This window comes from Carcharodon carcharias, chromosome 13, assembly GCF_017639515.1.
Source record: "Carcharodon carcharias isolate sCarCar2 chromosome 13, sCarCar2.pri, whole genome shotgun sequence".
Classification (NCBI taxonomy): domain Eukaryota; kingdom Metazoa; phylum Chordata; class Chondrichthyes; order Lamniformes; family Lamnidae; genus Carcharodon; species Carcharodon carcharias.
Window position 1 is genome coordinate 50,371,727 of NC_054479.1, and position 12,028 is coordinate 50,383,754.

A 12,028-nucleotide genomic window follows, 5' to 3' on the forward strand; every position below is an offset into this window, starting at 1 on the left:
TGACTTGCCCTGCCACCTTCAAAAATGTATGAATATTTACTCCAGGACCCTCTGCTCTGGCAACCCCTCAAATAGTATAATTCACATTATACTGCATCTTCATTTTATTTCTCCCAAACCGCGAAAACCTCCCACACTAAATTGCATCTGCCACTAAATTGCATCTGCCATGTGTTTGTCCATTTAACTAGTCTGTCCATGTCCTCCTGAAGTGTACTACTAAACTACTCGCTTCTTACTACGTTGCCAAGTTTTGTAACATCTATGAACTTCTAAATTATACTCGCTATATCCAAGTCCAGGTCATTTATATATAACAAGAAAAGGAAAGCCCCTTATACTGATTGTTGAGGGTTTCCACAACATACTTCTCTCTCACAAGAACATCCGTTAACACTACTCTATGGCTCTCATCCCTTAGCCTATTACTTACCAAGGTTACCACTGTCCCTTTAATACTGTGTGCTTCTATTTTCCGAATAAATCTGTTATCAGGTATTTATGAAATCCCTTTCAAAGTACATATATACAACATCTAATGCACTACCTTCACCAACCTTCTACATTACTTCATCAAAGAACTCAATCAGGTTGGTCAGACATGATTTGCCTTTAACAAGTCCATGCTTCTCCAGGAAAGAATTAATTTAGGCTTTGACAATAGTCTCTAGTACTTATCTCACCACTGACATTAGACTGATTGGCCTACAGCTACCAGGTTTGTTCCTCTCCCTTTTTTTCAACAGGGCTATAACATGTGCAATCCTCCAGTCCGTCCCCAGCCATTTCTCCCATATCCAAGGTGGACTGAAAGATTCTGGTCAAAGATTCTGTTATATTCTGTTCCCTCAACAATCTAGGATGCCATCCATCTGGACCAGGTGACTTGTTAACTTTGAATGATACCAACCAATTACCTCCTTTCTATCTATTTCCATCCTATTCAAAATCTCTAAGCCAACATTAACTACATCCTTTTCGTTTATGAAGAGGGATACAAAGCAGTCAATCAGTACCTCAGTTATACCCTCTGCCTTCACATGAAGATTTTTTGGTTCACCGTTCCTTCAGCCATTGGGAGAAACTGGAGAACCACATTTTACTTTCTCAGGATTGCTCAACAGTTATTTGAGTAAAATTTATAATCAGTAATTGTTATGTTAATGTAACCCAAAATCAACAAAGCCTAAGAAATGAACCTCACCCAACAGCTTTGATAATATAATTATTAATTTTAATATTATCAAACAATATTATAAGCGAATTAAATATACACTTTTATCTTTTGTTCATTATAGTAGCTTCTTTTGCTATGGCCTAATATTTTACCTCAGAGAACAGGTATATATGCACTGGATCCTGCAAGACCTTTGATACATAATCATATGAATTAAATGGTATCCATCCCCTTGCTTCACTGTCAGAATCAATTTAATGCTTATGAAGTTTCCTAAGGGACAACTGACTTGGGGTCAGGTCTGCAACAGTAGATCCAAGGAAATTAGCTATCAAAGGTATTTAACAATCTTTCTGTCCTAACATTTTACAAGTGTACAGTAGTGCAAATGGATGTACCTAAGAGAGAAACCAATTTCAAACATCAAAGCTGTATCTTGATATATATGAAAGACTCTGTACTCTTGTATTACCTTTGTGTATGATTTTCCATTATCCTTCAGCATGGCTGCTCTCCAGGTTAACAAGCGAGCGCTCTCCAGTGCTAGGCCCATATCAGCCAGTTTGAACTATAAACAAACAAAATTCATATCACTAGCACCAATTCTGTCACCAATTATTCTTTTGTTTAAACCAAAAGGTGTACATTGCAGTTTGGCTTGGTAACTTTAGCAGTAGAATGCTGGATTCCCACATTGGGAAAGGGCTCAAGGTTAGAATTCCAGTGGCAAACACCATTCAGATTAATTACAAGCTACAGCATGGTCAACAAATGTAATGGCTCAAAGATAGTTGGGGAAATTCTGAATGTAGTATTATAGTTGTATGATGTAGCATAGAAGAGGCCGTTTAGACCATTGTACATATTTCAACTCTTTGGTAGAGTATTCCAATTAGTCCTACTCACTGCTCTTTCCCCATAGCCTGTAATGTTTTTCCCCTTCAAGTGAAAGTTATTACTGAATCTGCTTCTACCAGCCCTTCAAGGCAGTGCATTCCAAATCACAACAACTCACTGTGTAAAAAAAAGTTTCCTCACATCACCTCTTGTTCTTTTGCCAATCACCTTAAGTCTGTGTCCTCTGTTACCAATCCTTCTGCCTTTGGAAACAGTTTCTTCTTAATGACTCCGTCAGAACCATTCATTACTTTGAACACCTCTATCAAATCACTTTGTAACCTTCTCTGCTCTAAGGAGAACAACCCCAGCTTCTCCAGTCTCTCCATACAATTGAAGTCTCATCCTGCAAGTGAACCTTTCCTGAATTCTCTCTAAGGCCCAGGTATCTTCCCAAAAATGTCGTGCCCAGAATTGAATATAGTACTTCAGCTGAGGCCTAACTAGAGGTTTAGCATAACCCCATTCCTTTTGTACTCATTGCCTATATTATTAAAGACATGAAGCCCAGATGCTTTTTTTAGCAGCCTTCTCAACTTGTCCTTCCACCTTCAAAGATTTGTATATGTACACCCCAGAGTTTTCTCTTCCTGCACCCCCTTTAAAATTGTAACATTGGGTACCATCTACAAGATGCACTGCAGGAATTCACCAAGGCTCCTTAGACAGCATCTTCCAAACCCATGACCACTGCAATCTAGAAGGAAAAGGGCAGCAGACAGATGGGAACACCATCACCTGGAAGTTCTCCTCCAAGTCACTCACTGTCCTTCACTGTTGCTGGGTCAAAATCCTGGAACTCCCTTCCTAACAGCACTGTGGGTGTACCTACACCACATGGACTGCAGAGGTTCAAGGAGGCAGCTCACCACCACCTTCTCAAGGGCAACTAGGGATGGGCAATAAATACTGGCCTAGCCAGTAACACCCACATCCCGTGAATGAATGAAAAAAAATGGTTTATATTGCCTCTCCTCATTCTTCCTACCAAAATGTATCACTTCACACTTCTTTGGGTTAAATTTAATTTGCCATTGATCTACCCATTTCACCAGTCTATGTCCTCCGGAAGTCTGTTACTACACTTTTCTTACAATTTTTCTGAGTTTGCTGTCATCTGCAAACTTTGAAATTGTAGAGCAAATTGGTAGTGCCTAGACAACAGTTCAATTTAAACCACTGCCATTATTCTGAAGGAGGAGACAGCTAATACAAAGAGTAACAGAAATGTAAAACTACTAAGGTCTGTACAATACTCCGTTTAGAGATTTGGAAATGAAATCTACGTATAAACCACTTGCAGGAAACAGTATCCAGAGACCCCAGTTTGAGAATTTTCCAAACAACTCACTGTGAGACTGTCATGTCTCCAATTCTCCAAATTGGTACTTTTTGTTTTACAGAACCTTGTGGCAATTTTGCTTCATGCGCGTGCAATCTAAGTCAATGTGATGGCAATATCTCACAGTAAACTGCTTTTTTGAACCAGAAATTATCCAAACCTTCAAAGATTAATTTCTAAGGACAGTCAATCCCTACATGTCCCTGTTATATCGTGGCCATGTTACGAGTGGTCCATTTTAAGTTCTGGGTATATGTAAACAACTTGTGGTTGCATATCTGCAGCGGTTCGCTCAATTTCTGCAGAATTCCTGGCGATATTGAGCAAACACTTTTTAAGCCGTTTCTCCAGGAATATCTGTGGAATCTCCCACTGATGGTATGGTTGTCAATTGGGACAGCCTTCATGGGAATAACTGGCACCTAGTTTTACCTGTATAGCCTGGAGTTTGGAGATCGGTGAGCCAAATGCCATCCTTTTCTCAGCATAGTCCACTGCACAGTCCAGGGCTGCCTGGGCAATTCCGAGAGCCTGGGAGGCAATACCAATCCGACCTGAATCCAGGGTTTGCTGAAAGAAAAGTCATGAAAACGTGTGTTTATCAACATGGTAAGTAATATTGTCAAACTGAGGTAACATTTCTGCACCAAGAACAAGAGTCGTCAGGCAAATTCCTAGTATAGTTAAAAAATATTATTGTGAAATAACTAAAGGTAAACAAGTTTTGCACACACTCAGCTGCTTTGAAGTTATGCTCATGGCATCTGAGCAAGTATGATTGGCCACTTACCCAGTTCTATTCTGCAGCTGAAATGAGACAGATTCACCTGCAAGGGAATTGGGGTTATACAATTAGGAGACTGATGTTGAAAGTGGCTCAGTAATATAGAAATGGGTCAGTGTGCACGAGCTACAAGCATATCAACTAGAGCTAACTTTGGAAGGGAACATTCAGGCATGGCAAGCTTAATAGAAATACACATCGCAGACAATATACACAAACTGGATATTTTAGAAAGTACTTTTGCTCTTTCTTATCCTTTTCTCTGCCAGATATTCCCTCTTCCACAACCAGAAAGGCTAGAACATGACTCTGTAGACACTGATCTTCTTCAGATAATGCATGCAGGCAGCCATTATTGAAGGGTGAGCACTAGCAGGTTGTTTGGGGCACAACATCTAATGTGCCAAATAGTCCAGTGGGATCACTTTTGAATCAGCACCTTCAGTCGCAGAGATACGCTCAACAGTTCATGAAGAGTTTAGAATTTGAAACTAAGAACTTAAAAATAGTCTTAGTTTATGTTCATCAGATCAAGCCATATAAGATTTTTTATTCATTCATGGGCGCCACTGGCTAGGCAAGCATTTATTGTCTTTCCCTAACTGCCCTTGAGAAGTGATGATGGTGTGCCACCTTTCTGAGCTATCTTCTTGAACCCCTACAGTCCGTGTGGTTTAGGTGCATCCACAGTGCTGTTAGGAAGGGCGTTTCAGAATGTTAACTGAGTGACAATGAAAGAGTGGTGACATAGTTCCAAGTCAGGATGGTGTGTGACTTGGAGAGAATGGTGTTCCCATGTGTCTGCTGCCCCTGTTCTTCTAATCTAGGTGGTGGAGGTCATGGGTTTGGAAGGTGTATTGAAGAAACCTTGGTGAGTTGCTGCAGTATATCTTGTAGATGGTACACTGCAGCCACAGTGCACCAATAGTAAAAGCAGTGAATATTTAAGGATGCCAATCAAGCAGGCTGCTTTGCCTTGGATGGTGGTGAGCTTCTTGAGTGATGTTGGAGCTGCACTAATCCAGGCAAATGGAGAGTATTCCATCATGCTCCTGACTTGTGCCTTGTCGGTGCCAGCAAATGCTTTGGGAGTCAGGAAGCAAGTTACTCCTTAAAATTCCCAGCCTCTGAACTGTTCTTTTAGAGACAGTGGCCTGAATTTTCCTGTCGGCGATTTGGGGGTGGGGACCACTTGCCAGTTGAGGCCATTGACAGAGTAATTAAGATAATTAAAGACCTGCCCACCCAACCTTAAGGCTGGCAGGCAGGCCAGGAGCCCCAGTGGGCTTCTGAAAATACATGAAACCTCATCCACCGGCGGGATGAGGTTTCATGTCTGTTTTTAAAAACTTTAATAGAATTTATGTGATACTTATTAACATGTCCCATCTCGTGTGACTTGTCACATGAGTGGGAAATGTTAATAATTTTTTAATTTTTCTACTTTTAAAGTTTTCTGGACTGTCAGTAATCTCCCTGAGACAGCACTTTGTCTCAGGGACCAGTGTGCTCTTTCGCGAAAGAGCGCACTTTGACAGCTAGGGATTCCCTCCCCCATCCCCCTCACAGGAAGTGCATAGCGCTTTCTGTCGGGCAGGCCGCTGGGCGGGCCTTAACTGGCCCACCCACTCAAAATGGCAGCGGGCCGCATTTCAGTAGAGGGGGCTGGCTATTCGCCCGCCGCTGAGCTGGTGGGGCCTGCATGCCCACCAAGGGCAAAACTCTGCCTAGTGTTTGTGTGGCTAGTCCAGTTAAGTTTCTGGTCAATGGTGACCTACAGAATGTTAATGATGGTAAATTCAGTGATCGTAATGCCATTAAAAATCAAGGAGAGTTGTTGGAGATGGTCATTCCTGGCACTTGTGCGGCATGAATGTTATTTGACATTCATCAGCCCAAGCTTGAATATTGTCCAGAAGTTGTGCCATGCAGGCATGGACTGCTTCAGCATCTGAGAAATTGTGAATGGAATTGAGCCTTGTGCAATCATCAGCAAACATCCCCACATCTGATTTTATTGAGAGGTCACTAATGAAACAGCAGAAGGTGGTTGGACATGGAACACTGCAGCGATGTCCTAGATTGAGATGATTGGTCTCCAACAACCAAAGCCATCTTCTTTCATGCTAGGTGTGACTCCAGCCAGTGGAGACTTTTCCCCTTGATTCTCATTGACTTCAATTTCTAGGACTCCATGATGTTACACTTGGTCAAACGCTGCCTTGATGTTGGGGGCAGTCATTCTCACCTCACCTCTGGAATTCAGCTCTTCTGTTCAGAATTTGACGTAAGTATATTGAGGTCTGGAGCTGAGTGGTCCTGGTGAAACCCAAACTAAGCATCAGCGAGCAGGTTATTGCTGAGGAAATACCACTTGATAGAACAGTTGACGACATCTTCCACCACTTTGCTCATGCTTGAGAGTGGGCAGATGGGGCAGTAATTGGTCAGATTGATTTCTCCTCTTTTTTGTAAACAAGATGTACCTGGACAATTTTCCATTTTGTCAGGTAAACACCAGTGTTGTTGCTGTACTGGAACAGCTTGGCTAGAAGTGCTGTGAGTCCTGGAGCACAAGTTTTCAGCACTGCAGTAGTGATGTTGTCAGGGCCCAGTGCACACAGCCTTTTCTTGTTATCACACAAGAGTGAATCATTTTGGCTGAAGGCTGGCATCTGTGATGGTAGAGACCTCAGCAGGAGGCCAAGATGGATCATCCACTCGGCACATCTGGCTGAAGACGACTACAAATGCTCCAGCTATGTCTCTTACACTCACATGTGGGGTTCCCCCATCATTGAGGACAAAGACGATTATGGACCCTCTTCCCCCGGTTAGTTATTTAATTGTCCATCTGTGGCAGGACTGTAGAGCTTAGATCTGATCCATTGGTTGTGGGATTCTTTTTTTAAATTCATTCCTGGGGCATGGGGCATCGCTGGCTGGGCCAGCATTTATTCCCCATTCCTAGTTGCCCTTGAGAAGGTGGAGGTGAGCTTTCTTGAACCACTGCAGTCCATGTGGTGTAGGTACACCCACACTGCTGTTCAGAAGGGAGTTCCAGGGTTTTGACCCAGTGACAGGGAGGGGATTGCTTAACTCTCTCTATCGCATGCTGCTTTTGCTGTTCAGCATGCATGTAACCCTGTCTTGTAGCTTCACTAAGTCAGCACCTCATTTTTAGGTACATCTGGCACTGCTCTTGGTGTGATTTCTTACACTCTCTCATTGAACTAGGGTTGATCCCCTGGCTTGATGGTAATGGTAGGGTAAAGGATATGCCAGGCCATGAGGTTACAGATTGGGGTTGAATACAATTCTGTTGCTGCTGATGGCCCACAATGAATCATGGATGACTAATTTTAAGTTGTTAGATCTGTTCTGAATACATCCTGTTTAGCACTGCAGTAGCGCCACACCGCATGATAGAGAGTGTCTTCAGTGTGAAGACAGGACTTAGTCTCCTCAAGGACTGTGCAGTGGTCACACCTACTAATGCAGTCAATGATAGATGCACCTTCAACAAGTAAGTCAGTGAGGATGAGGTCAAGTAGATTTTTTCATGTGTTGGTTCCCTTACTACCTGTTTCAAGCCCAGTCTGTCATTCAGGATTCAGCCAGCTCGGTCAGCAGCAGAACTACGAGCCACTCTAGGCTTTGGACATTTAAATTCCCCACCCAGAGTGCAATCTGTGTCCTTGCTACTCTTAATACTTCTTCCAAATTATATTCAACATGGAGGAGCACCGATTCATCAGCTGAGGGGGAGCTGTAGGTGGTAATCAGCTTCCTTGTCCGTGCTGCCAAAAACTTCATGGAGTCCGGAGTTAATGTTGAGGACTCATGGGTGCATTCTCTTTCAACTGGTAAACCAATGTGTTGCCACCTCTGGTGGATTTGTCCTGCCGGTGAGACAAAACAATACCCAGGGATGGTGATGGAGGTGTTTGGGACGTTGGTTGAAAGGTATGACTATGTCAGGCTGTTTCTTGACTTATCTGTGGGATAGCTCTCACAACATTGGCAGAAGTTCCCAGATATTAGTGAGGGGAAATCTGCAGGGTTGACTGGGCTCAGTGTTCCTCTATCAGTACATAGGTCAATGCTGAATAGTTGCTCTGTTTTTATTCTTATTATAACTTCTTATAGCAATTTTCATACAACAATGTGGTTTGGGCTGTTTCAAAGGGAAGCTAAGAGTCAACCACATTGCTGTGGGTATGGAGTCATGTATAGACCAGTCTGTGTAAGGGTGTTAAGGACATAAGTGAACCAGACAGGTTTTTACAACAATCCGTTAGTCTCTTGGTCACCATTACTGATATCAGTTTTTTAAAAAATTTCAGATTTATTTAATTAATTGAATTTAAATTGTCTAGCTGTCATGTTGGGATCATTTCTCTGGATCCTTAGTCCAGGCCTCTCTAGATTACTAGTCCAGTAACATAATCACTATCCGAACATGCCCTCAAAGATGTTGAAAGTGTCTGTCAATCTTCAAAGCATCAAAGATATAGAAAGTAGAAGACCCCAAAAGCAATAATTTCAAACTTTTTTTTTCTTGGCCAAATTCACAAGCATGTTCCAATTTGCAAACCTTCCTCCCTAAACGTAATTAAACTTCAGTTGACCTTAGACTGTTTTTACTTATAGAAATTAGGCTTTGTAGCCATAGGCCAGCTCCACCTTAGTAACAAAAAAACACATAGGTCAATAACACCTAAGTTAAATAAGATAATGGTCCTGTTGTTACACTAATCCAATTTAATATGAGCATTACAACATGAGATCCTTTAGTGTTCTATAAATCTACTTTGAGCCTCACCTTTGGAAATGCTTTAATGGAGCAATGTGATGCAGGTTTTTTTAAAAACAAAATAGGAAAGGGAAAATAGGGAATAGAGATTCGTCCAATACTAAAAGCTACATTATTCACCCACTATATGGGATGTATTTTTTCCAGATGTATCTGGCAAGAATTCAGAACTGGTTGGCAGGAAAACCTGAAAGCAGCCTGAAACTCAACTCCAGTAAAAATGACAGATAATTCTTGTAATGTATACTGCCCTATCTAGCACTTTCTGGGTACACTTGACTCTGCAATTTTTCTATTTTTATTAATATATTTTAGTAATAGTCATATTGAAATAAACACAGTTTGGGAGAAGACATTAAGTGGAATACAATACCAAATATTGCACTTGCATTAGTTTTTAAGCACCTTAGTCCTCAATAGCATGCATCATGCAATATTCTATTAAATTGCTTTACAGAAGGTTATCTTAGAAATAAAAATGTAAACAGTTTTAATCATATAACTGTAAACACTGACTCTTTCACTTTCAATTTGTAAGGTTATGGAGATGTTTGGAGTTCAACCACAGTACAGTCCCACTGAAAATTCTCTGCATCGTGTAAGATAGGAGGATTTGTGTCTGTACACAGACATAAAAATTTCCAAACATACCAATTAAGCTGTACCGCTTCACATAAAACTGGTAATCTTTAAAACATACAAGCTATTATTTGCTTATATTGCTTAGATAGTTATCCTTTTAAACAATGCTATTAATACCATGTTTCACTTTGCTTTAAAGTGCTGGTTCTCCTGTGTTTATACTGCATTTATGCTCTTATATCAAAACACATATGAGCAGATACAGGAATGTAAGCTGTGAGGAGGATATAAAGAAACTTCAAAGATGTATAGACAAATTAATTGAGTGGGCAACAAGATGGCAGATGGAGTACAATGTGGTTATTCACTTTCGTAGTAAGAATAGAAAGTAGAATATTTTTAACTCCTAAGTGTTGATATTCAGAGAGACGGGTGTGTTTTTAAATTCATTTATGGGATGTGGGCATCGCTGGCTAGGCCAGCATTTATTGCCCATCTGTAATTGCCCTTGAGAAGATGATAGTGAGCTAACTTCTTGAACCGCTGAAGTCCCTGTGGTGTAGGTAAACCCACAGTACTGTTAGGGAAGGGTTACAGGATTTTGACCCAGGGACAGTGAAAGAACAGCGATATATTTCCAAGTCAGGATGGTGAGTGGCTTGGAGGGGAACTTCCAGGTGGTGGTGTTCCCATCTAACTGCTGCTCTTGTCTTTCTAGATGGTAGCAGTCATGGGTTTGGAAGGTGCTGCCTAAAGAGCCTTGGTGAATTTCTGCTGTGCATCTTGTAGATGGTACACACTGCTGTCGTTGTTCATCGCTGGTGGAGTGAATGTTTGTGGAAGGGGTGTCAATCAAACGAGCTGCTTTGTCCTAAATGGTATAGAGTTTCCTGAGCTTTGTTGGAGCTGCACTCATCCAGGCATGTGATGGACAGTATTCCATCACACTCCTGACTTGTGCCTTGTAGATGGTGGACTAGTTTTGTGGAGTCAGGAGGTGAGCTACTCTCCACAGAATTCCCATCCTCTGACCTGCTCTTGTAGTCACAATATTTATATGGCTGGTCAGTTCAATTTCTGGTCAACGGTAACCCCCATATTTAAGGATATGCTTGCATTGAAGGCGATACAGCAACGTTCACTAGATTGGTTCCTGGGATGAGAGGATTGCCAGCTAAACAAAATAAGTGACAGCCATTCACTGACTCATTCCTCAGGGCAATGCCTTGACCAAGCAGGGTAAAGCTGCCTGGTTTAAATTCCAAACAATGGTTGGCAGTTAACAGCTGTTAGTTGCCATCATTAGTGCATTCTCCATGGCAATGCCTCTACCAATCAGAGTCCATATGCCAACCAATCTGCACTCTCTTCACATAGTGTAAATTGTTGTTTTACCCTTATATTGGTATTCTTGTGAAGTGTCCTGATGAGTGCAAGACAAAAAACTTCAATGTGTCTCTTTGTTGGGCAATACTCAACTTCTGTATTACCAAATGACTAATTGTAGATTTGCTAACTTTCCTGATGACACTAAGATAAGTAGGGGAGTAAGTTGTAAAGAGAACATAAGGAGTCTGCAAAGAGGCATAGATAGGTTGAATGGGCATAAATTTGACAGATGGAGCATAATGTGGGAAAATGTGAACTTGTCCACTATGGCAGGAAGAATAGAAAAACAGCATATTATTTAAGTGGAAAAAGATTTAGAACTCTGAGGTACAGAGGGGTCTAGGTGTCATGGTACATGAATCACAAAAAGCTAGCATGCAGGTACAGCAAGTAATTAGAAAGGCAAATGGAATGTTGCACTTTATGGCAAGAGGGATGGAGTATGAAATTAGAGAAGTCTTGCTACAACTGCACAGCACATTAGTGAGACCACACCTAGAGTACTGTGTATAGTTTTGGTCTCCTTACTTAAGGAGGGTAATACTTGTATTGGAAGCAGTTTGGAGGAAGTTCACAATGCTGAATCCTGGGATGAAGGGACTGTCTAATGAGGAAAGGTTGAGCAGGTTGGACCAATAAGCACTGGAGTTTAGAAGATTGAGAGAGGATCTTATTGAAACATTTAAGATTCTGAAGGACCTCGACAGGATAGATGCTGGGATCATGGGGAAATCTAGAACCAGGGGGCACAGTTTAAAAATAAGGGTTCTCCTGTTTAAGATGGAAATGAGGAGGAATTTCTTCTCTCACAGGGCCATTAGTCTTTGGAATTCTCCTCCACAGAGAGTAGCGAAGGCTGGGTTTTGAATATACTCAAGGCTGAGCCAGACAAATTTTTGATCTACAAGGGAATCAAGGGTTATGAGGGGCAAGCAGGAAAAAGGGGTTAAGGTCACAATCAGATCAACCATGATCTTATTGAATGGCGGAGTAGGCTCAAGGGGCTGAATGGCCTACACTGCTCCTTTTTTTACGTACTTA

The 12,028-nt window shown here is 41.6% G+C and overlaps 1 protein-coding gene across 3 annotated transcripts in view; it reads right to left on the bottom strand.

The window, feature by feature from the left end:
- acads (acyl-CoA dehydrogenase short chain) overlaps window positions 1-12,028 on the bottom strand; it is a 177,312-nt gene that overhangs the window by 47,759 nt on the left and 117,525 nt on the right. For all 3 annotated transcript variants that reach the window (XM_041202813.1, XM_041202812.1, XM_041202814.1), the window contains 2 exons: window positions 3,849-3,986; window positions 1,650-1,745 (listed from right to left, as the gene is read on the bottom strand). In XM_041202813.1, coding sequence (XP_041058747.1) covers window positions 1,650-1,745; window positions 3,849-3,986 — 234 coding nt within the window. The remainder of the gene's footprint in view (window positions 1-1,649; window positions 1,746-3,848; window positions 3,987-12,028) is intronic.